General features: G+C 36.1%; 1 protein-coding gene across 4 annotated transcripts in view; it reads right to left on the reverse strand.

Annotated features, from left to right (window-relative positions):
• The window catches only part of tnca (tenascin Ca), a 60,169-nt gene that overhangs the window by 3,839 nt on the left and 32,949 nt on the right, over nt 1–23,381 (reverse strand). Inside the window, exons 9-27 of one of the 4 annotated variants that reach the window (XM_043239627.1) lie at nt 22,502–22,655; nt 20,996–21,265; nt 20,727–20,912; nt 19,894–19,983; nt 18,769–19,032; nt 17,965–18,357; nt 16,371–16,802; nt 14,756–15,031; nt 12,195–12,467; nt 10,568–10,840; nt 9,480–9,752; nt 8,097–8,375; nt 5,436–5,708; nt 4,550–4,672; nt 3,833–3,976; nt 2,954–3,073; nt 2,626–2,769; nt 1,517–1,647; nt 378–510 (exon numbers count right to left, since the gene is read on the reverse strand). In XM_043239627.1, coding sequence (XP_043095562.1) covers nt 378–510; nt 1,517–1,647; nt 2,626–2,769; nt 2,954–3,073; nt 3,833–3,976; nt 4,550–4,672; nt 5,436–5,708; nt 8,097–8,375; nt 9,480–9,752; nt 10,568–10,840; nt 12,195–12,467; nt 14,756–15,031; nt 16,371–16,802; nt 17,965–18,357; nt 18,769–19,032; nt 19,894–19,983; nt 20,727–20,912; nt 20,996–21,265; nt 22,502–22,655 — 4,231 coding nt within the window. Of the gene's footprint in view, nt 1–377; nt 511–1,516; nt 1,648–2,625; nt 2,770–2,953; nt 3,074–3,832; nt 3,977–4,549; nt 4,673–5,435; nt 5,709–8,096; nt 8,376–9,479; nt 9,753–10,567; nt 10,841–12,194; nt 12,468–14,755; nt 15,032–16,370; nt 16,803–17,964; nt 18,358–18,768; nt 19,033–19,893; nt 19,984–20,726; nt 20,913–20,995; nt 21,266–22,501; nt 22,656–23,381 lie in introns of those variants that run through there. The other 3 variants (XM_043239628.1, XR_006251008.1, XM_043239629.1) reach the window with 3 other exon arrangements.

Below are 23,381 nucleotides of genomic sequence, written 5' to 3' on the forward strand. Positions count from 1 at the left end.
TTTTTCATATGTAAGCAAAAACAATTATTTTGGATGCGATTGAGCACTAGTTATGTAGAATAATTAACATATTATTATAGTTTTTGATAACGTTTTGATACTGATTTAAATATACTTTCTCTTTTTAATTTTAAAGTTTTTACAATTTTGATAACAGTTTCTGTCTTTTTTTTAATCCACGTAACCTGGAGACATTAGAATTTTTGTGTATTCGTTTTATTATATTTCTTTATTTATTTTAGTTACTTTAATACTTTGTCTTAAACGGTGCAAAAATGAGAAACATTGCCTTATCGTTTTTTTCAACTGAATATTGCAGTAAGAGCGGTCCGTTCTGATTTGACGGTGGCTTTCAGCAGCAGCTGACGTGTAGTGACCTGTGGTGAAGACGGTGCTGATCTGTGAGCTCCTCTTGTCGTCGGCGACGGCCTGCAGCCTGACCGTGTGTTCGGTGCTGCTGCTCAGGTCAGACAGACTGTGTGAGGTCGCAGACGCCTCTAGATTCAGCTCCTGTGTCAACATACAGCAATCATCAGCTGGATATCACTAAATAATTAAAAGTAATGTCACGCAACACATATTATGTATTATTTTGATCACTTATAAGTAGTGCGGTCAACAATTATTAGCATCCAAAATAATTATTTTTTTTTTTACATAATATGTATGTACTGTGTATATATACATACACACACACACACACATATATATATATATATATATATATATATATATATATATATATATATATATATATATGTGTGTGTGTGTGTGTGTATATATATATATATATATATATATATATATATAAATAAACACACACACATGCATTTACATATTCAAAAACATGTTAAATACTATATATGTTATATATATTATATATGTAATAATAAAATGTTATATAATATATATGATATAATTCATATAAATATATACATGCAAATGCATGTTTATATTTTCGAAATATAAACTGTATGTGTGTCCTTATATACATAATTAAAAAAATATATATATATTTTGGATAATCGTTTGAAAATAAGTAAACAGTACACACACATATTTAATGTAAACAAAAACTTGCAATTTGAACGTGACCAATCACAATGAATTGTTTGACAGCACTACTTATAAGCTATAAGCTGCATTACAAAAAAACATATAACTACTGTTATGACTATTATGATGATGATGATTATTGTTGTTGTCTAATCATATTACAAAAATATCATTCTAGAATTTGCAAAATGAATAAAACTCTCCAGATGTTCATAATGTGCCTTGACCCATGTATTATTAATTTAGATCAGCTATATTTGTGATATATGAGGACTAACGCGATTTAAATCTGTATACAGCATAGTTTAAAAAAAGCCACACAGGCTTATACACAAACACAAGCTGATTTTTGGTAGAACTATACTTTTATGTGGCCTGTATTCTCATATCATCGTGCTCAACGGCAGAAGTGGGTAACTAGAAGCGTCTGTAGGTTAGTAGTATGTGAGAAATGTCTGACCCCGACATCGCCGTCAGACGCTTGAAAGGTCAGGATATATCCGGTGATGGCGGCCCGCGGCGGCGTCCAGGTGAGAACCGCGCTGTCCGTCTGAATATTACTGGCAACCAGATCACGAGGAGCGTCCACATCTACATCAGATCACAGACACAGTAAGATACTTACGAATGAATACATGAAAAATGCTTTCATTCCTCAGAATAGATCATTAAAGTTTTATAAATTCAGCATTAGTTGACGCACAACGTTTCGACAGTGTTTGTAGTGAAGAAAAATTAGGATAAAATATATCTCTCATCGCTGCATTATAAGAGAAGATATATTTTTTTTAAGAAAAAAGTGCTGAAATGCACTTTTTAAAAAGCATTATTAAATGATATTATCCAGGTATTTTTATATGTAACAGATTATTAGATGCTTAGGCAAAACATGCACTATGTAAACTTTTTTAAACCAAAAATATTATAATTATTAATTAGTAATATTTATACCGATCTATAATATTTGTAATAGTATGAATAATAACAACAACAATAATAATAGTAATTTATGATGCACCAAATCTTTAATAAGGATACAGAAACTATATATATATATAATATATATATATAACTAATTTCATTTCTTAAAAAAACAAAAGCTGTGTTAATGCTTATTATTATTAATGTATTATTATTATTGTTATTACTATTATTATTATTATTTGGTATTTTTCTTATAGGCTAAATGGCTTTCATTTTCACTCAGGACACGTATGATAAAATAACACAAACGCGAGCATTATTATTGCTATTATTAATGTTATACATTTTATAATACATTAAAAGGTCGACATTTTTGATCAGGACACACATAAGACTAAAGCAGCTTTTAAAAAAACATTATCATTGCTACTATATATTTTAAAAAAATGTGCATTAATTGGTCGTCACTCTCAGTTAGGACATATAACGGTGCGTTTTGCAAAAAAAAAAAAATCACTATTTCACTCAAACTGCATAGTCGAATGCTCTCTGTCCCCTGCTGTACGTAAAGTGCAGAGTACAGGTGCATTGGACGTGGCCTGCGGGGGGCGCTGGAGCAGCAGTAATGGCTGACGCTCCTCTCACCTGTGGTGAAGTCTGTGGTCGCCGGGGCGCTTTTCTCTCGGTTTCTGATGGCATAAACATTGACAGCGTACTGAGTCGCGGGAGCCAGTGAGCTCATCTCAAAGTCCACGGTGTTTCCAGAAACCTGCTCCGATATCGGTGGCACTGCGCAGAAAAACGCAAGAATCAGAAATGATTCCATACGACTATAAAAGAGGACGAACATCAACAGACGGCAGTATCTAGAATTATTTTCGCTCTGCTCGGGGAGAGCAGCAGCAGAGACATTGCAGACAAGTCAAAAGCGAATAAAGAAACCCAAAATAGAGCAACAGAGGAGTTTCCTCACCGGTGTCTGCGCTGTATGTGATCACATATCCATCCACGGTTGCTACGGCGGGTTGCCACAGCAACAGCGCCTTTGTGTCAGTGACATTGACAGCAGTCAGGCTACGTGGGGTATCCAGGGCTGGAGGTAAATCATAAAACAGCACATTCAGAAACAAAAACGTCACTTTGTTATGGTATTATTTGTATAATCTACACTTGATTTTATGTGTGAACACTATACGATACATAAAATAAATCAGCAGTCAGGCCGTCACTGTCATATATATACGCGTTACATTATTTCTTATTTGTGAAATTAATTTGTAAACATAAATAAAATGAAAACTAAAGTTAGATATAAATGTAATGTATATTTATACAAATAATATATTACACGTTTTAAAATATTTTCACGCCTTGAATGCGCACACACATAATAAAATAACATTACTTTTTTATGATTATATATCTTATAGTATAGTTTATTTGCAAAAACAGATTTTTTTTAAATTATGCTTTTTATTCTGTTACAATGTTTTTATTGAGTTAGTTAGCTGTGTTGTTTAGTTAAAATTAACTAGAATGTACAATAAAAAAAACATTATTTTTGAAAATTGTATAAAACAGTTATCTGTTTTTGCAAATGAATTATATATATATATATATATATATATATATATATATATATATATATATATATATACACACACACACACACACACAGAATAATATATATAATTCATAATTTCATATGTAAGAAAACTTTAAATAGATATTAAACCAAATAAAATGAATAAAAAACTATTATTTTATCTGATATGTTACATTACATCTAATTTTATATTATACAATATATATTTAGGTTTTGAGATTTTTTTTTCCCGATTGTTAAACCAACCTGTTGTAAAAGTGTCGGACACTGGTTCGCTCTCCTCCAGACCTTTCACTGCAATAACCGACAACTGATACACCTCTCCAGGAAGCAGATTAGTCAGGTCCACCTGAGACTGGGACCCGTCCACCATCAGGACCACGGGAGTACCTGTTCGAACACAAACATGAGCTTCATTAAAGCAAATGGCTTTAATCGACTGTTTTTTAGTCTTTATTTGCAACACTATGTTTTCTTGCGATTTTTTCAAGCATTCTTCAGGGTTTAAGATAGGCCTGGGACGATACACCGATTCTGGATCACTTCAGATATTTTCAGAATGCATTGCGCTTCTTTTCTGGAATCGATTCTGAGCTTAGATTTTAACAGCAGATGGCACTCTCCTGCAGTTTTGATCCACACGCTCAAATGCTCGCGAAGAAGAAGAGTTTGGCCGAGTCGTGCAATTTCACCTCAGCTCAGATCTTTTATGACGCGAGATCAACGCAAACACAACCCACTGTTTCAACCTTTTCAAATTTTAGATTCAAGTGCGTGCAAGGATTTGGAAACGAGCGGAATACGGCTGTTTTCGAAAGCATGCAGCGCCATCTGATGTTCAAAACTAATCTCCTAGAGGAACAATTCTTCAGGAAAAACTTTTAAATCGATGCTGAATCATTTCTCGATCTGTGATGCATTGATACATTGTCCTAGCGCTAGTTTAATCGGCCTGGCACTCACCTCCTTGGGCCGGGAAGTAAGTGATTCTGTAGGAGTCTGGCTGAGATCGAGGTACGGTCCAGGAGACCACAGCTGTTGTGTCCGTGATGTCGGAGAAACGAAGGTCGCGTAGAGCTCCAAGGCCTGCCAGACAGCAACGCAGATACAGGTTTAGAAACAGAATGAAAACCAGCAAAAAAAAATGGAAAACGATCCACCGAGGGTCCGTAAGGCCAATGGGTTATGAAGTTAATATTGGTAAATGGACAAAGAAAGACCACTGAACTGCAGAAGAAGCGGGCCTTTCCCTGGTGCAATAAAAAAAGGCCTAAAAGAGAGATCCATTAGTCACAAAAGTGCAACAACCATCCACAAACGCTTTCATTTTCAACATGATCAATCATGCCAAAATCATTCAACTGCATTCCACAAATTTAACCTGGAGCGAGACGAGGACAAAAAGAAGGCAGGTTATTTTGACCGTAAACCGACACGGAGTCATTAGTTCTCAGTGCATGCGGACAAATGAACATCACGCTTCTCCCGCAACGATGAGACTCGACGGTTTAGTACTGAAATGAACATCGGGACACTATCCTCTGGATGCACGAACAGACACAACGTTCCTTCGTGAGAGCATGCAAGGTTAAAGTCAACACGAATTATCCTGATTATCCTGTTGAAATGCGTGAAGTCAAACGTCTTGCGGACAGTATTTGCTGTTGACTTTAACTCTGGATCGAAATGTATCAAGACAGATACATTTCAGATCGCTGTGCATCACAGATCAGTACCTGTTTAGGATGAAGAGTGTTACTCGGTTTTTAAAGATCGCGCTTCTTCCATCGCAAAGCAGCCAAGAAAGCCCCTGGGGTCCAGAAAGGAGCGATTTTGACAAGTGTAATACCTGTTCTGGCAACAGCAGTAACGGCTTGGGAGCGATGTTCCAGCGTCACACCGTAAAGCTCAATTTCATACTCGGTTCCCCCCAAAAGCTGCGTTAAAACTTTGGTTCTTTCATCGCCCGGCACAACGAACTCTCGAGGGTGGGAGAGTTTTCTCGAGTCTCTAACTTTGAGCACGAATCGATCGAAGACGTCGTCTTCTGCCGTCCAAGCCAGCCGGAAACTCTCAGGGGTGACGTCCGACACGAAAAGGTGCTCGATCTCTGGTTCTGCTTCTGATCGACAAGCAAGGGACATGTGTCTTTTTCTTGTTTTAACAAGACTTTGAGACAAAGTGGAGTGTGCTGCCGGTCTTCACGCATTCCACATGCATCGAGTACGAGTAGAACTACCTGTGTTAGTTAAACCATGGGCACATAGCAACAACATACATGTGTCCCCTTAAGACTTTTGATGTCTGTTAATATTGTAAATGGCATTGCAAATCATGCATGCCACTGAAATAAGGCTGTCTTTCCCACTTTACAGTGCTTTCATGCAAGACTGTGGTTTAGGGCCTCATATAAGACTGTGTTTCCATATGGGCTGCAGGTGAAAAACTTTCCCAGCCAACTGGTAAAAGTCTGGTAATGTCCTTCCAGTAATATTCGAATAGCGTTTGTTTATATTATGTATATGTTACTGCTGTCAAACAATGAATTGCATCCAAAATAAAAGGTTTGTTTACATAATATATGTATATATATATATATATATACTGTATATACACACACATATATATGTGCATGTGTGTTAGTTTATATTGTATTATTTTGTTTTTCTATTATTTTTGTGTTTCAATTCATACACATTTACATAATACCATAATAACATTTATATAATTTAAAATAATATATTTTACACTATTAGAATCTTCATTTAAAAGCACTGGACACATTAGAAAATTCAAAAAGTAATTCAAAAATAACATTTTCTAGCAATATGTAACATACAAATAACCAAGGAAAAATAATAATAATGATAGTAATAAATATAGTCAACATTCAGAAATAAAATGCTCAGATCTTAATGGCGACAATGTTCTTAAAACTTAAAAAAAAGAGGTATTTTTGCTTTAACAGCCATTCAGTAGAAAACACAGTTCAAATAAGGCATCACAGATGTGTATGCTCATATTTTTGAGGCAATGGGGCCAGTGAAGCATGTACTGTTCTAGAGCAGCACTAGAAACAAAGCAAAATGCTTTACTGATGGAGGAGACCTGGCAAAGCAACAAAGGACAGTGTTGAGTTGTGTAGGAGTTTCCCAACCAAAGCTTATATCAAACAGCAGCCTGTAACATCTAAAAGAACGCGTAAACACAGGACATGTTCATCTGCGCTTTTATTGCTATCTGCACGTGTCCTATGACTTTAGTACGTAATAGTATATAAACACCCTATTAGTCTGCACACGACACAAATCACGTCACACTCCAGCAAGGACATTGTTGGTGTCGTTCGTGTCGATTAATAAAGTTATTATTTCTCCACTACTGGCTCATTTATCAAATTGGTGCGTTCTCTTCGCTCTCCGCAAGTTAGCTACAGTTGGTATTCGGTAGAGAGACGTTCGAATAAATTAGTAACTTTGTAACTCGTTACCACGATAGGCACCAGTGCTACGGCGTAAGCTTGTGTCCTTAATGGCATTTTTTTTCGCTTGCGTTACTTTTTACTTTTATACTTTAAGCAGTTTTAAAACCCATACTTTTATTTGAGTAAAAAGCTTGAGTCGATGCTTCGTATTCTAGAGAAGTCTTTTTAAACCCGAGCAATGAACGCGAATACTTTTCACACCAGGGTACATCGCAAATATGAAAATTGAGAGTGGTAGGATACACAAGCACATTTTGAAAACAGTTGAGTGTGCAAGTCCTTTTCCGGCGCTTTCAGAACCAGCACATGGTCACATGTCTAGGGGCTTCGTTTTTAAGTGCTTGTTCGCTGTTCTTCTGCTGGTTTGTTTGTGTGTGTGTGTGTGTGTGTGTATGCAGCCTTGAAACCACATAAATGCAGCAACACTGCATAATATATTAAAGACTTGCTGTACTGGGAGATTTTTTTTTTTAAGTATCAACATTCACTGCACAAAAGATACTGCTTAATGCATTTCAGATACATTAAGATTTCAGAAAAATCGGTGTCATATCTACACGAGAACCGATATTAATATAATTATAATTCAAATTCAAAACAAAAACAGCACTAGGGAGTAACTCTCCAACTCTTTTTTAAGATGCATTTTGCATTATGCAAATATTGGAAAAAAGAGGATACAAAAAGAAGACTAAAACTGCATTAAGTAGCATCTTTTGTGCAGCGAATGTTGATTGCGTGACACTGACAGCAGCAACATTTGTGTCCAAATATAATATCACTAAAGCACCATCAACGGACCAAAAAATTGTCAAGGTCTACAACATACTAACAGAGAGAAACTATCACCCTCTTGAACATGTCTTGTGCATACAAGCCCTGATAAAAATGCAACAGCTGTAAAATATGTGTTACATATTGAAACATTTTTCTAATCAACAAAAAGAAAGACCTATCAAGCTTGGGCAGTGAAACGTTTCATGTGAAGGAGTGACGTGCAGTGGAAAAAAAAAAAGAGAGCGGTACCTGTAACAGCCACTGTGGTGATTGGACGAGACTGTAACCCATTCCCTGACACCCCGGTCACACTGACCTCATAGCCAATGCCAGTGATCAGGCCCAAAACGTCCAGCACGGTCTGGTTCCCCGGCACTACGAACTCTTGCGGCTCCAGCAGCTGGCCAGAGTCTGACACTTTTACCTGAAAATGCCTGAAGCCCTCCGAGGAATCTGCCGCCCAGGACACCCGAAATCCGTACGGGGTAATATCCGAAACCGCGAGCTTTTCCACTTTAGGTAATGACGCTGGGTTACGCGGTACAGCATTGGTTTGGGTCCCGTGGTCGCAGTGTTATAGGAGGGGACAATACAGGGTGAGGATGTTTAACTGATTCTGCAGTGATTGCAAGGTCAAAACAGCTTGTCACTTCTCAAACGCTGCTCAACGGTTCATCGGTAATAAGCTACGATTGCGTGAGCTTTCGGTTCTTGGTTTCATTCAGTGGATGCGACGTTAATGTCGTTAGACAACATGAGCTAAGACTGATGCAAAAATGAGTTTCCACACTTGGATGCAAACTCAAACTGCACCCGAACAAGCATATCTTTTGCATATCTTTTGTCTACAAAATTGCAAAAAAAAGTGCAAAAAAAAAAGGAAAAAGAGGTCTATTTACACCAAGACCAACATGATGAATTATCACAAACCCATAGGTACAATAAATAAATAACAATAATAATAATTTAAATAAATAAATATATATATATATATATGTGTGTGTGTGTATGTATATATATATATATATATATATATATATAGAAACACACTAGTCAACATTTAGTGAATAAATAGTAATTAAGTAGTAATAATTTAGTAATAATAAATAATAATAATTTATATATATATATATATATATATATATATATATATATATATATATATATATATATATATATATATATAGAAACACACTAGTCATCATTTAGTGGATCAAACCAAAATGTTTTTTTGACTAATAAACCTTTAATGAACCTTGATGAACTTTAATAAACTTTTTTGATCCACTTTAAATGTGGACTACTCTAACATAGTCAAAATAACTCAACTGCAGTTTGATTGATTTGAATGCACAATAAAAATAAAACACGATCTTTGAGAATCGTTAAAAACAAGAGTTATCTGCTTTTGCGAAATAACCTTTTTTCACATATATTCTCACTTGGTGTAAAAAGGCCTTATTAAAGTAATGTCAATTATTACACGCATGCAAGTACGCTAAATAAATAAATAAAGTCACAGGCAGATTCAGAAATATGTTTGCAGCTAGTTCTAACTGGATGCAAAACTTGTTAGTTCTGTCGAAAGCTCTGGTTTGTTGTGATTAGAAGCATGAAAAACTTGCACAGTACCTGTACTGGTATTGAAGTAAACTGCTGGAGTTTGACGGCCATGAGACAGACCGTGAAACACTATGTCATAAACCGTAGAGTCCATAAGACCCGTGACAGTAATGTTCCTCTCTGCGCCTGACAGCCTGAGCTCTACAACATCATACAGCTGCTCACGGTCAGTGACACGAGCAGCAAAGCCATCGAAGTGGCCTGACAGTGTGCTCCAGGACAGCGCCAAGCTATTCGGCCGCGTTTCAGACACCACAATGGGGCCCAATTTAGGCTTCGGCTCTGGATGAATGAAAGAAAGTAGTGGGTATTGTTACAAAACTGAACGACAGCTGAGACAAGTGAAAACTGGAGGTTAAATACAGTTAGGAATATTTTGGGTTATTTGCTTCAATGTATGAGAAAAATATAGATTTATATGTATATTGGTCAACATTTGAAGTGGATCAGAAGAGCATTGTTTTGGTTTTAGGACAACTTTAATAAAAGGTTTTGATCCACTTCAAATGTTGAGTACTACATATATATATATTTTTTTTAATTTATTTATTTTATTTTTTTAATAGTAATTTTTATAAGCTATATTGGAGTAATAAATAAAAGCATTTTTCTTAATTAATTAATATTTATAAATTTGCAGTATGGACAGGATTTAGTAAAAAAAAAAAAAATAAATAAAAAAAAATATATATATATATATATATATATATATATATATATATATATATATATATATATATATAATTTTTTTTTTAATTCAAGTTTAGCTAAAATGTAAATATTAGATCAAAACTAAAGAAACATCAAAGTATTAAAAAACAAAGAATGTATTACATTGCCTAAATTGGGGAGACATACTTAACACACGCACACACACAAACTGGTTATTATTCATAAAACTAACCGACTAATCTCGTGCAAGCACTCATGGACGGGAAGCGAATCTATCCAACCCTACTTACAGAAGTCCTGTGCTTATCAATAACATGCCATAGACATTACCTTGCAAACAACCAAAAATACTCAGCAAAAGCATGCTAGGTTTCGAACTCATTGTGAGCCGATGATCTGAGAAGTGGAAGCATGCGCCGCTGTACCTGTGGTTACTAGAGTTGTCAGGGCAGCTGTGTTTGTGCCACCAAAGGTGGCGTACAGCTTGATGTGATATCTCGTGTCTCCTCTGAGGCCGGTCAGGACCGTGGAGCGAACACCTCCGGGCAAGGTGCGCCCGGTCGCCTGCGTGGGCAAAGCAGACTCTCTCACCTCGACTATAAAATTATCAAACGCCTTCTCTCCCGTCCGCCAGGAGAGCGACACTGTGTCTGAGGTAATGTTTGAAACGACTAGCCCAGACAAGTCAGGCTCGACCGCTACAGGGGGGGAAAAAGCCAGCCATGACCATTCATTTAGTGTCTGTTTCTCTGTCGTTCTGTCCATGCTAACTTGGTGCCTAACTGACAGACAGCCTTGGGTAAAGGCATAGTTCACCCAAAAATCACTCACTCAACCTCATGTCACCCAACCGGGAACGTTCAGAACTTCGGCTAATCCAGATTTTTCTCGAACAAACATTTTTTCAATATCATTAATAGAGCGTTTGTTATCTGGTCCTTAATAATTTACTCAGAAAAATTCAATTAAATCCAATTATTATTATTATTATACAACATTTTGAGCAATAAGGGTATATTTAACAGCGACATTCTCATAACATCGTTTGCAGAATCAATCAAATATGAAATAAAAGAAAGCCTGTACGTTTGTTTTCATGACTTAATGGGTATGTTAAAAAAACACTGTGAGAACATATTTTTGTTAGCTGGGAAAGTTCTTTTGCGCTATTTTTCCCTTTTAAAAAAATTGTTCTAGGTACATTATACTTTTAGTTTTTTTTTTTAAACACGTAAATGTATAAATAAAGTTTCTGGGCTAACGTTTTGATGATTAAAAACTGGATAACGTTGAATGAACGTTTTATTAACGTTACAAAAACGTTATTAGTGTTAAATTTTGGATTTGTCTTGATTTTGTGAACGTTAACCTTTAACCTGTAAATTTCATCAATTAAAAAAAAAAAAAAAAAAAAATTGTAAGGTTACTGTTAAATGCTTTCAACTTTGACAAAAAAAAAAGCATTATAAAAATATACACAAACATTTCCATGAAGTTATTTTCTGCTTATTAATAGTTAGTAACACAGTTGGGTATTCGGTAAGATTATGAATGTAGAGTAAGGTCATGTAGAATAAGACTTGCTTAATTAATACTAACAAATGGCTGATATTCTAGTAATATGCGTGCTAATAAGCCGCTGGTTAAGAGACCCTAAAATAAAAAGTGGAAGAAAATCCGATCAAAAAATATGAATGATGTTTTTGTGAAAGCATTATTACAGACCAGATCATGTCGAATAAACATTGTACTAACGTTACTTGAAGATATTCTCTGTTAGCTAGCTGGGGCATTGCGCGAGGAACAGATTTAGTCGCTTTCAATGTGCACAAGCAGAAGGTAAACGTTTCGGTGATTTACATCTTCGATTGTGACGCAAAGCGATCGCGTGACTTCAGAAGACTTGGCATACATGCATCCAGCGTGGTTTGGAGTGACATGAGTAAACGTGATCTTTCGGTTGAACTACTGTACCCCTTTAAGGCCCGATTTATGACTTCCAATAAAAACAAAGGGGGGTAAGCAGCAAGGAAAGGAGAGAACTGCAGTTACCTGTGGAGGCGAAAGCACTGACGGAGTCTGTTCTCCTTCCCTTCACGACTCCAGTGAGGTAAGCTATATAGTCAGTAGTCGGCCGCAGCCCGGTGATTTCATACGACCGTGTGCTTCGTGACAGATTATATTCGACTGGCTCCCGCTGCCAGCTGGAGTCTATAATCTCCAGGATAAACCTCTCAATATCTCCTCTCGTGCCATTCCATGAAATGGAGAAGCTCTCTGATGTAATATTAGAAACGTACAGATTGCCAACCACTGGAGCGCTCTCTGAAGGGAGAAACGGTTATTGGAATAACGCAGTTGCACTCGCTGCACAATATGCATAATTTGCCCGTATCATTAACTTAGTTATAGGAAATATTTGCCGTACTCCTGTAAGAATCGCTACGAATGGTTATGCGGATTAAGATTGGTAATGCACCGGATTATTTTCCATACCCTGCGTCTGCAGCACGCAAACAGCTCATATTTGTTTTTGCACGTTGCTTTCTTATGCAGATTGGGTTTCGCGATGACGACGCTCGCAACGGATATTATTAAAACTTAAATAAGGCAATTAAAAAACGATCGTTTTGAGGGCGATCAGTTCAGCGACGCAGGAATCATTTGGTTTTTTGTAAGCTCTGCTCACACGCTGCAGACGCGGCCTCGCTAAGAAAACACAAAAGCAGAACAAATATTAAAAAAGGATAGGAAACACATCAATAACGGTTTTTGTTATGAATGAATCCGAGGCTATTTTGTTGCTTTTGTTCACTGTAGTGTCAAAACAGGTTAACAAGGACACTGGGTTAGTGCATATGAAGCAATTCACACAAAAGATGCATCAAGATTGGAGTCTATTCTGAATTATTCCCATGCCAATCTCGATCCAATCAATAACATATGTGCAATATGATAATTATTTTTTCTTTTACAGAAAGCCGTATGACTGAATAATTAATGCAATTATTTTATTGTTGAATGAAATAATCAAATGTAATTATTAGATAATGTTTAATATTTTATTTCACGTAGTATCAACAAGCATATTGCTCCTTTTATTATAGCACATTAAAGTATTGCTAATTAAACAAAACAATATTTTTGGATTTTTAATACATGTTTTGCTTTGATTTTCTTACTTCAAACTATCTTTTAATTTAAAAGCATTTTACATTTTTTAACGAATTAAATGAATTAAAAATAAAATATAATGTTGTATTTATTTTTAATGGTTTACCTGCATATAATTTAACCAGCATTAGAGATTCGAACTTATAAAATATGCTTTATGAAATATTTAAGGTCAAAGGTTTGACTGACAAAAAACTTTTGGAAGTCCTCAAATCAACTAAAATCTAAATGAGCTTACTTATTCAATGCACATCGTTTCTACAGCATATTAAATCAAAAGTCGTGCGAAATGATGCAAGTAGATGATGAGATCACAAAGTAAATGAAATTGTATGTAAGAGGATGAAATATGTTGCAATCACTGCAGCTCATCAAAACTCACCACAATGCGGTAAATGTGTGAGATGGGTTCTGGTGCCATGCATTTGGGCAGCGGGATGAAATGGATGACAGTGTAATGGCGGACAGCGATTACTGTTCAACACAAAGCTTTGATTTCAGTGGTAGGAAGCGAATGGAAACACAACATATTCTGTGCCCCAACCAAATCAACAGACCGACACAGTGGCTGGAACAGTAGACGTGACGGTTAGCTTTGTTAAAAGAAGTCATATTAAAATCGACAAATTATGATGGACGCCATGAAGTGTTTGATCGTCATTCTCGACGGCCCCGTGCAACGGAGATGTTTAGATTTTGTGAAAAATTAAAAGGAAACGTTAAAGCGCAGAAGCGCCTGCTTGACACCACAGCTCCCAACTAGAAAAAAAAAGGTTGAAAGAGGGAAAAGATGAAAAGAGAAAAAAGGAATAATAGATCATGGATGTCCCATCCCTTGGGAAAAAGAAGTGCACTAAATATGTAATGTGTGCCAAAGCTTAAAAAAAACACAATATTATTGTATCTAGGATAATAAATTAAAAGCACACCTACATAAATTTGATGTAAAACACATTTACATTACGTAAAAGTATTACAGTAATAAAATATCCATATAATAATTAATAAAATGCATCTTAAGTTTAAGAGTATATTTAATATGTAAAACAATACAAAACTTACTATTCATATTTAAGCATTTATTAAATGTATATTTGTAACATTGTGGACCATGCAAATAATCATAATATATATATATATATATATATATATATATATATATATATATATATAGTTAATATATCCTATGAAATATTAGTATAATAATGAATGAAAACATGGACACTGTTAGTTTGTGTATATTATATATATATATATATATATATATATATATATATATATATATATATATATATATATATATATACATTGGTAATTGCATTTAACATAAATTTCAACTATTCTAAATTCTAAATATACACGCAAAAATGAAAATATTGCATCGAGTTTGCTAAAGTGCACCTCTTTTTCAGCAGGGACATCCAAACAATCATGGGTACCTGTAGCTGCTTGAGTGTAGATCGACCCCAGGATGGAGCCCTGATGCACTCCGTATAATGTAATTACGTAGGATGTGGCGGGACTGAGCCCAGACATCCATAAACTACGTGCATCACCAGATACCGACAGGTTCTGTCTTTCTGGACCTGCTGCATTAGCCACTTCAATCACAAAACTGTCAAAGGCAGAGCCATCCTCAATGGTCCAGGACACATTGAAGCTATCCCAAGATACATCAGACACACTCAGACTGCCAATCTGCGGCCCCTGCTCCTCTGACGGACAAAGAAATCAGACATGAGTTATTGTCACTGAAATTAATTACATTTGCATAATGAAATGAGCTGAACTTGCCAGTGCCACTGGCTTAACGTAATGACAGATAACACAGTTAATAGATGGAATGAAATGATATAAATAAAGACATGAGGCACAGAGAGACGGTGTTCATTCATGTTGAGAATTAATCAGTCAGATCGATCAGATAAAACATTATGTTAATTGTCTCATGTTATAATCCCAAGAGGAAGCTTCTTATGAAAAGTTCAGAAACAATTCTGCAATTGTTTTGCGGCACTAGAGATACTGAAATCACATGTTAAGTGAATATGAGTTTGATTGAGAAAGTGATTTTTGTACAATATTTGATGTTTACTACACACTACAGTTCAAAAGTTTGGGGTCGGTAATACATTTAAAATGTTTTAAAAGGAGTCTCTTTTGTTAACCAATGATGCATTTGGCTTAAAATACAGTAAAAGTAATGCTATAAAATTTTTGAATTTATAATATAATATATTTAAAAATGCAATTTATTCTATCAATCAACTTTGAATCCTTCCATCATTCTAGATACAATTTGTTGCTATTTCCGATAATTATAATTTTTCGGATACCATGATGCTTATTTTCAGAATTCTCTGATGAATGTCTTTACTTTCATAAAAAATATAAATATTTTAAAAAATATACATTGTTCCATTTTTCCATTTTTTTAAAATAAAAACATTAACAAAGATAAAACATTTTTATAAAAACATTCATCGCTTTTCTTCTGTTTAGGTTGAAGTACTAAATAACTTAGAATTAAGTAAAAAAAAAAACTGAACTGAACAAAACCGATATATACAAAATATACAAATAAAGTCTAAATTCAAAATAATAAACACAAAACTGTTAAGATTATATCAGTGTATGCAACTATAACAGTATGTCAAAATATTTTTCAAATAAGACTAATTTAATGTGTCCCAGCTGATTAAAAGCCTAGTGGTGGGGCACATTAAATAAGTGTTATTTTAAAAATACGTTGATATACTGTTACAGTACATATATTACTGACCCCAACATTTTTAATGCTAGTGTTCAACTGAATATTTAACATGCACAAAATGACACTCGCAAGTGTAAAAGCAGACAAGCTAGAATTGTCAGCAGTGTTTCAGTTCTACTGGACTGCTTTCCATCAACCGTCTCACGCATGCAGAATTGCTCCCAAGACGATGTGACAGCTTGTCCTTTTTTAAATGGCTTTGAATGAATGAATATATAAATGGCATTGGAGTCATGGCGGCTGACAGGTGACTGTGGTTTCTGAAGCTCATGTCCATGTACCTGTCTTGATGTGAACATTGACCGGTTGGGATTTCTCGCCCTCCTTCATCCCTTTCAATGTAATCTGATAAAGCGTGTCAGGGTTCAGCCCATCTACATGGACCTGCCTGGCTTCTCCAGACACTTCAATAACACTGTCTTTGGACTTATTCGATGTTGAGTTCAACTCAACGATGAAGCTATCGAAGGCTCCTTCAGGAGCCGACCAAGACAGCCTCAAACTATTCCTGCTCACGTCAGTGACGCTTAGGTCACCCGGAGGCCCTTGATTCGGGCCCTCGAGTTCATCACCTGAGGCTTCAGCTTTAAAATCCTCTGTTAAAAGAGTGGAGGTAGGCACTGATGGCTGAACCTCCTTATGGAGGCTTGGTAGCGTTGTTGAAACACTTTTGAAGGTCAAAGCAACAACGTCAGGAGAGGTAGACTTTGGTGCTATAGAGAAAAGTATTCAGTGTGTTTAAAGTCAGAGATCAAAGACAAGACAAAATTAGCAGAGATTTACCTGTAAAAACAAGAGGTTCAATAATCATTAACTAACTGCACAATTAAAATAGGATTATATACATTTTATCTCCTGGGTTTTCTGATTTGCATGATAAGTGAAAGCAAATGAACTTCTTTTAAAATATCAAAAGTACATTTCAGAATTGTTCTTAAATATTATGACGGTTAACCGTAGTATAATCGTTAATCGTAACTGTAGTGCCACAAGGAACACCGAAGTTTGAGTTACACTGCATGCAATATAACTCAATTGACATGCAAATGACGTTGGCACTTATTTCAGGCTACATGCATGTATCTGAAAACATCTGACATTAATGACTATGAGCCATTAACTGCTGAAGTTTCCAAGTAGTCCACTAGAGCGGAAGTACCTGGGACGCTTCAGGCTGATGGATAATCCATGCAGACCTCTAGATGTTTTGAGGAAAGGACATGCATGAAGTCGATTTTAAAAGTCATAAATAATATTCTAACCTCATATGCCATCATGCATTTTTTACCACACGGTTATTAATAATGTTAACCACTAAAACCTCTTTCCTGACCAATGAGCAGCTATCTCGACTGGGTGAAATGCCAAATATTTCCAGTACATGCACATTAATTAAGAAAAAATATAAAATAGCATTAACGTTACATTAACCAATATTCGACTTATGGAAGTCAAAGATGTCTCTGCATGGCAGTCGGCTACACTGGTGTGATTTTTAGGAATTAAAATGTAAAATGCAAAAAATAAAACATTTTTGTAAATATTTGAATAAATAATGAAATATCACAGTTTACTTCTATGAACTGGTACATTTGGAAATGTTAAACGCCATTCTGTTTTGCCGTATTTTTTTGTTGTTGCTGCATCACCCAGCCCAAATAAGCATCCTTATCCTGAAGGATCATCATGCACCATCATGCACGTCTTAGCGCTCTACCATATGACAAATGGGAGCAGCTGCGTATTATCTGTCATGCAAACCTTGTGTCATTCATTCTTAAACCTATGAGTTTCACAAAAAAACATTTTCATTTCTTAAAGTTGCCATGGCGCTAAATTAAACAGAAGGCGTGAAACCCAGAAGAAAGTTTATACCTGTAACTGCAACTGCTTCTAGTAGAGAAGATCTTTGGTTATTGGATATTCCATAAAGCCTTACTTGGTACTCCATGGAAGCCTTTAGGCCACGGATTTGAGTTTGGTTCACCTCCCCACGGAGATGAACCTCTTCCTTCCACTTCCCTGAGAAATCTTTAAGTTCTACAGTGTAACTATCATAGCCAACGTGTTTATTTGACTCCCACACAAGATCAAATCCTTCGGATGTGACATTCGACACGGTCAAGCTGCCAGTGGGATCCTCGTATCCGCTCCCAGAGAACGGCATCTCTGAGTTGTCGAGAGACACAAAGCTAATGACATTGTCATCGGTGCCTTTGGCTGAACCGAGCTCGGGAAATGTGTTCGCTAGATAAAAAGTGAACGATGCTACAAGAAAAAGACAAAAGCACATGACACTTGGGAAACGACATTGCCAACTCCTCCAAGACCAATTATGACTCAATATTATCTTCTACATGGTTTGCTTGGTTTATCAGCAAAAAGCCTCTCACTGTTCCTTTAACAGGTTTGCATTGCAGCGCAGAACGAATTGCAATCTGACAAATTTGGCACATAACTCCATACGAACCAAACGCAACTAGAAGCGTTTATATTCACATGCTTGCATAGAGTATGTTTCATATCTAAAAAAGATTTTACGTAGATATTTGGGAAAAAAAATGCATATAAAAGACAGTTATGATCAATTTCACAACACAATCTTTGTTGTCGACACCTGAAAACATAACACTGACATTATCGTGTTGGACAAAAGCAATCGCTTTAGGATTCGCTCACCTGTGGAGGCGGTGACGGTGGCGGGAACGCTTCTCCTCCGCCCACGTTCTGCCACGAGGGTGACGGTGTAGTGCATGCCCGGGCTCAGGCCGCTCAGGGTGTAGCTGGTCGCGGTAACCGGCAGCTCCACTTCTTCCCGTCGGCCGTCGGCGGAGACGAACGCTAGCCTGTAGGTGGAGATTTTGGCCCTGGGCCTCTTCCAGACCAGTTCCAGGGTGGTTTCGGTAGAGTCTCGCACTTCCAGGTCCCGTGGTGGATCCAGATCTGTGTGGGTGGAGGTTCGAAACGACAGCACAAAAGACACATTCATGCCAGGAAACTGTGACGGAAAAGAATGGAATCAAAAAGACTGAAGAGATAAAGACCGGTCTGTCATCATCTATTCACTCTCATGTCGCTCCAAACCGGTGTGTCTTTTTTATGTGGTTTTAGATTTTTTGTGGTGCTTCCTATAATGAATGCGAGTCAGATGTTGTGAAGCTCCAAAAAAACTCAACAAAAAAGTTTTAAAAGTGGTTTAGAAAGACAAATTATCCTCTTCAAAATACAGTTAGATCCATGTTATTGTTCTAGGTTTAACTTTTTTTTTTAACTTCGGCATCTTCATAAGAAAAAACAGCATGTGCTTCTATAAAGAGTAAAATCTTTAAGGGATAGTTCACCCAAACCTGAAAATTCCGTCACCATTTACTCACCAGGAAACAAGATATCTTAATTCATTTTGTTTTAGATCATTTCCGACTTTTAGGTAAATCTTAATGTATATAAGACGTTTTTTGCAGTGTGACGCATTTATTTTATCCGACATATAGTGATTTAGTATTTACATATAGTATTTATTTAATACTAATTTAATACATTTTACAATGCACTTTATTCCTGTGATCAAAGCCGAATTTTCAGCATCATTACTCCAGTCTTCAGTGTCACGCAACCCTTCAGAAATCAGTCTAATATGCTGAATTACTTCTTATAATCACCAATACTGAAAATAACTGTATGTGCAATTTACAATTTAATGAGATTACTTTAATGCATCCCTGCTAAAAACAATTCTTAATTTCTTTAAAACTTCAACAATAAAAGTGATCCCAAACTCAGGCACAGCTAGTGTCTGTATCTCACCGGTCAGTGCGTTGGTGGTCGCTGGCTCGCTCTCTCTTTCATTCTGAATGGCTGTGACTCCGATGCCGTACTCCGCTCCAGGCTTTAGGCCTACGGCACACAAAATCCGTTAATCCAGCAGATGAAACACTAAACTGATGCATTTTCAAGCAGGGAACAAATCTGAGAATATTTCCAATAGTTGCATGCATTACATCAACAAACAAAGTGCACCTTCTTAACAGGTGAGTTCACCCAAAACTGAAAATTCTGTCATTAATTACTCACCCTTGTGTTTTTCCAAACCCGTTCATACTTTGAAAATATTTACGTTTATACATTTATATTTTCATACTCTTATACATCATATATTATGTAAACAATTTTTTTGGACGTGATTATGTAATAATTTATTCATTAATAAATTTATATAAATATAAAAAAACAGATAACTCATAACTTTTTAATTTTCAAAAATCATGTTTTATAAAGTTATTATTTATAGTAAAAACAACTGCAGTTTGGTTGAGATTAATTGGAATAGATTTATTTGAATTGTCAAAAATTTAGTCATCTGTTTATTATTTAATTTAATCTTATTTATTATGTAATTAACTCAAATTAAATTAATTCATATATATATATAAATGCATTTTTTGAAGTAAACATATATATATGTTATGTGTGTGTGTTTACTTAAAAAATGCATTTCTCTTTATATAATAAAGCTAAGATATCTGTACTGGAACACAAGACAAAAGCACAGAGGAAAGAAGTCTTTTTTTTTTGCACTGCAACTAGCAAATAAAGTGCCACTGTTAATATTTTTCTCAATAACGGCAGCTTAGCTTTACCTGTAATCGTGGCCCATGTGGTGTCTCCAGCTCTTCTAGGGAACGTGTCTTCACCGTGACCTCCTCCCGCGATCGGGCCGTACTTGACGCGGTATCCGTCGATGGACGAGCGGCTGTTTTTCCACTCCAGCGTGATGCTGCTGTCGGTCTGATCAACAGCTTTGAGGTCAGTGGGGGCATCCAGACCTGAGACGCGCGGGAAAACCATCACGGCCTCATTAAAACACTGGTTTGAAGAACTCTCAGCGAACTACATATTTAGTAGCTACCTGTGGTGAAGCTCTCAAAGATGGGCTCGCTGGTCACGTCTGCCCTCTTTGAGCTGAGAGAGACTCTGTATTCAGTGTCTGGTTTGAGGTCTTCCAGGCTGTACTGCGTGTCTGTGGCCGGGCGGTCTACATCTCGGCGGACTAACGGGTCTGTGCTCGGCCCGTACGACACCCTGAACCCGTCCACCTCAGCCACGGGCCTGGACCAGGAGATCACCGCAGACCGGTCGGTCACGTCGCCAACGTCAATCTGCCCTGGAGAATCGATTCCTGCGAGGAGCGATGTACGGTTATGATCGTAATAATATTCAGTTAAAATAGCAACCCTAACCATACATTCAGTCAGTACTTGATAGTACTTCAATGCATAATTACACTGTAAAAAGGACACAAGTGCATACCGTATTCATTTGGGTCATAGGAGGACGTATAACTGACTCCGCTACGACCGCAAGGTCAAAATAGTTTGTCAATGTTAAGCTATTATTGTACGAGCTTTCTTTTTTATTTGGAGCACAACAGAACTGTATGGAATCAATCTAATCATCCATCCGCGTAATGTCATTAGACAACATGAGCTCCGGCTGATGCAAAAATAAGTTTCCACACTGCAAATGCTACTTTCCTTTCCTTGAGTAAGGCAAGTTAAATTGCAAAACTGAAACTGCATCTGAACACGAGACACTATGGTTTTTGCAAACATATTAACCACAACTTTTTCATTATTGGTAAAAATAACCGACATTAATAATGAAGTACCAATAATCATCCTTAAAGAGACATAATATGAGTTGTTCTTCAAGCTCATAAACATTCAGAAACACTAGAATGAAACAAGAAAGCCTTGTTTTTTGTGAACGTGCAAATGCTGCAGGTTGGTATTTAGTGTGAAGGGTTTATTTAAATGAATAACTCTAAGTCTGAGCGAAAAACACGGTGATGCTTGACTTGGCAAGCGCCACTTATAAACTTGATTAGCTCTTTTTAAGTCAGTCAATGTCTAAGGAATTCTTTCATGCGGTAAATAAGATTTAATGCACCGAGAAGCACAGATTCGTGACGGAGATCTCCGATATCTGGAAATCCGAGCACTTCTACAGGCAGTGAAATGGGGAAATGAGCTAACTACTGCGAGGAATCAAGTAAAAATGCCTTATTGGTTGTTATCGTGGTTCTGATGTGTGCAGAGGCTGTAAATGTCAAGTCCAGATTTCTCACGCTGAAGCACTGAATTGGGTTGTTAAAGCCTTGTTGGGCGGCCCACGCGGGTTAAATGATGGCCCTTAGTCCTCCTGGCCTTTCCAAGCAGCAGGCCTTCGCATACTTTACTGCTGAGCTAGTTTCAACTTCGACCTCCGACACTTTAGAGACGCTTAGCAGATGTAGATTAAGCCAAAAGCTCCAGTCGGTCACCAGCAGGATCGAAAGCAACACCTTCAGTTTAACTCGGATCGTGACACAGGCAATAAACAACAGGAGAGGTTCGCTTTAGAGAAGGTGAATTACTTGTTACTACGGTCGAGCTCGCCTCGGGTCCTCTGGTGTCGTTCTTCACGACTGACAAAGTCACTTCATATTCCTGTCCCGGCCCGAGTCCCTGTTGCTCAAAGTTGGTCTGGGAAGGCGTGGGATTGTTCACTATCTTCCCGTTTTCTTCCTTCTGTTTTCAAAACAATGCAAAACACGCATTTAGCTTTATTTTAGTATCGATTGATCTACGTGTTTAAGAGAATGTATAGATCAGAGAAATTATAATAAACAAAATAATAAAATTAAATAAAATTAAATTAAATTAAATTAAAAATAAAATAAAATAAAATAAAATTAAATTAAATTAAATTAAATTAAATTAAATTAAATTAAATTAAATTAAATTAAATAAAATTAAATTAAATTAAATTAAATTAAATTAAATTAAATAATTAATGCCTTTCATTGTCCAAAAAAGGCCTCTATTTCTTTTCTAATTCTTCACAAATATTTCATGGACTTAAATAGATAAACAAACATTATAATATAGGCAAAACAACTAATCTAGATATTTCTAGATGTTTAGATATCTAAATCTAGACATTTCCTGTTTAATTCACAGCTCTTAACAACCTGAACCTGTAAAAATGTGATTTTCAGACTTAAAATAATAAGAACATTTAAGCCCATGGTCACTTTTACGATGAGCATACATAAACTGGTATTTAAATATACAATAATAAATACAATAAGTAAAAAAAAATGTAATACATATGATGACAGAAATACTTAACTTACAAAACACCTGAGACGGATGTTAGATAAATAAATAAAAAAAAATATTTGGTGTATTTCTGACCCAAAATATAATTTGAAAAGTTAAAGAAACAAACGAATGAATCATTTAATTCAATAA

Source organism: Puntigrus tetrazona, chromosome 5 (genome assembly GCF_018831695.1).
Source record: "Puntigrus tetrazona isolate hp1 chromosome 5, ASM1883169v1, whole genome shotgun sequence".
Taxonomy (NCBI): Eukaryota; Metazoa; Chordata; class Actinopteri; order Cypriniformes; family Cyprinidae; genus Puntigrus; species Puntigrus tetrazona.